The sequence below is a fragment of the Cornus florida genome, unplaced genomic scaffold (genome assembly GCF_030987335.1).
Source record: "Cornus florida cultivar Cherokee Brave unplaced genomic scaffold, ASM3098733v1 CherokeeBrave_3.0.0_Hap2_Chr02, whole genome shotgun sequence".
NCBI classification, from domain to species: Eukaryota; Viridiplantae; Streptophyta; class Magnoliopsida; order Cornales; family Cornaceae; genus Cornus; species Cornus florida.
In genome coordinates, this window is record NW_026775572.1 from 14,062,627 (window position 1) to 14,065,296 (window position 2,670).

At 40.4% G+C, this 2,670-nt stretch overlaps 1 protein-coding gene across 1 annotated transcript; it reads left to right on the forward strand.

Annotated features, from left to right (window-relative positions):
- The first annotated feature begins 630 nt into the window (after window positions 1-630).
- LOC132293770 (protein EXORDIUM-like 5) lies at window positions 631-2,364 on the forward strand. Its single transcript, XM_059791383.1, has one exon. The coding sequence runs from the start codon at window positions 829-831 to the stop codon at window positions 1,864-1,866; it is 1,038 nt and encodes a 345-aa protein (XP_059647366.1). The 5' UTR covers window positions 631-828; the 3' UTR covers window positions 1,867-2,364.
- Window positions 2,365-2,670: the final 306 nt, after the last annotated feature.

The window sequence follows — 2,670 nt, forward strand, 5'->3', positions numbered from 1 at the left end:
TTGCGTATTTTTAAAATAGGAGGAAAAATACTTTAATGCCAGGTGGATATCCACAAAATTATATTTTTATTTTTGGTTGACGAACATTATGACATAATTGGTTGATTTTCGTAATATATATATAAATATATATATATAATTGGTTGATGACATTATGTTATAATATTGAAAAGAATAATGATTTCAAAAAAAATTTCTCATGAAAAGAGTCGTGAACTCTTCATATTTATACACTGAACTAAAATAATTATTATTTCTTTTTAGATATACGTAAATTTAAACAGGCCATTTAATACATGTTTTAAAAGAGTTTTCACGTAAAGTATTACTCTTAAATAATATTTTTTTAAAGAAAGAATATGAAAGTTTGTAATTACACTTTTATTTGTTGCATCAATTAATTGCAAATTAAATATGAATTTAATCTTATAAGTCATCAAACAAAACTATCATTATATTATTTTTCTCTCCACTGTGAAAAATACTATAGTCGATGAAATTTGAATTTGTTCAAATAGATGTATCAATTTTATTTCAAAAATGGAAGTGCAAGAAGTGTCATTCCAGTCATTAAACTGTACTTAAAGGTGATTCCCAGTTTTTGAGAAAGAAACAAAAAAAAACAAAGGAGAGAGAACTGGAAGAATAGAACAGTGCCCTTCCTAATGGCAGCTGTCTCCAGCCCATTTCCCTCCCAAACACTCCCTCTCTCTCCTCTCTCTCCACTCTCTCTTTATAACTCCCCCCAGATCACTCTTTCTTCATCTCACAACTCCCCATTTCCATTTCCATTTCCATTTCCCTACCAGGCTCCCCCAAACCCCAAAAATGTCACTTCCCCTTCTCTTCTCCCTCTTCTTGTTCCTCTTCATTTCTCTCTCCACCTCTGCTACACCCACATCTCAACCCCTAGACCTTGAACCCCACTACTTCAACCCCAAACTTCCACCCAAAGCTCTCTCCTCCTCCAAGAAATTCGAGGGTTCATCAAACCTCGTCAACCTCCGCTACCACATGGGTCCAGTCCTCTCCTCGCCGATCAACATCTACCTCATCTGGTACGGGAAATGGTCTGCACCCCAGAAGCTCCTCATTAAGGACTTCCTCCTCTCCATCTCCACCGCCAACCACCGCGCCGCCCGCTCCCCCTCCGTCGCCGACTGGTGGTCCACCGTCTCGTTATACACCGACCAGACCGGCGCCAACATCTCCCGCTCCGTCCTCGTCGCCGGCGAGTACTCCGACCACAGGTATTCCCACGGGACCCACCTCACCCGACTCTCTATTCAAGAGGTCATCGCCTCCGCCGTCCGATCGAAGCCCTTCCCCGTCGATCACAAAAACGGGATCTACCTCATCCTAACCTCCGTGGACGTGACCGTACAGGATTTCTGCCGAGCGGTGTGTGGATTCCACTACTTCACGTTCCCATCCATGGTAGGGTACACCCTACCCTACGCATGGGTCGGGAACTCGGGTAAGCAGTGCCCCGAGGTGTGTGCCTACCCGTTTGCCGTGCCCGCTTACATGGGGGGTGGCGGGCCCGGAGCGCTGGCCCCACCGAATGCTGACGTGGGCGTGGACGGTATGATCAGTGTGATCGCTCATGAGCTTGCTGAGCTGGCGTCGAACCCGCTGGTGAACGCGTGGTACGCCGGCGAGGATCCGACGGCGCCGACAGAGATTGGCGATCTGTGTGAGGGGTTGTACGGTACCGGAGGTGGGGGAGGGTATATTGGGCAAGTGATGAGGGATGGAAAGGGAAGGACTTTCAATTTGAATGGAAGGAGGGGAAGGAAGTTCTTGGTGCAGTGGATTTGGAGCCCCGTGTTGAACGCTTGTGCTGGTCCAAATGCTATGGACTGAAAATCGTTTTTTATTTCCACTCTCTCTCTTTTCCTTTCTTGCTACTTTGGTGAACGGAAGTGGGGGTGGTACAGAGGGAAATGTGGAGGAATGGATATGAGGGGTTTTCTTTCTTTCTTTCTTTCTTTACTTTTTTGTTTTTGTTTTTTTGTTTTTGTTTTTGGCTTAGATTCTTACTTTATTTTATTTATTATTTTGATTTTTGTTAGATGTATAAAGAGATAAATTGCTAGTTTACTAGTCTATTTTAAACTGGTTATATAATATATTCCATCTGTTGTGTTTTATTATGGGTTATTAATAAAACTTGGCTGAAGGAGGATGGAGTTTTCTTTATGGAAAATTATTTGAATTTGGATTCAGACGAGGGGTTGATTGAAATGAGAAATAATATGGACTTCTATTTATATACTCCGTATGTATTTATATTTTTTGGTTCATTGTAAATAAACTCTCAAAAAGATTTGAACGTTTCATTTTTTCTTTGTTCTTTCGAAATTAGAGATCACTGTACTACATGTTTTGTGATACTTTGCAAGAGAGAAGAAAAAAAGAATTGAGTAATTTCCTAAACAGAACACTATGATTGTGGACATGTATACATTACACATATTGGAGTAATACACCTGTTTTTAGAAATATATTTTTTGCTGGTGCCTTGAAATATAAAATGATGTTAATAATTACTGATTTTTTTTTTTTGACAGAATAATTACTGATAAGGTGAAATATGGAATTAACAAAGCATTGCATCAAAACTGCATATATCATGGGTGAATGATAATGTTTAGGTCTTAACGTACT

What these genes read in the sequence shown, in the direction of transcription:
- LOC132293770 (XM_059791383.1), top strand. Translation starts at nt 829, where the DNA reads ATGTCACTTCCCCTTCTCTTCTCCCTCTTCTTGTTCCTCTTCATTTCT.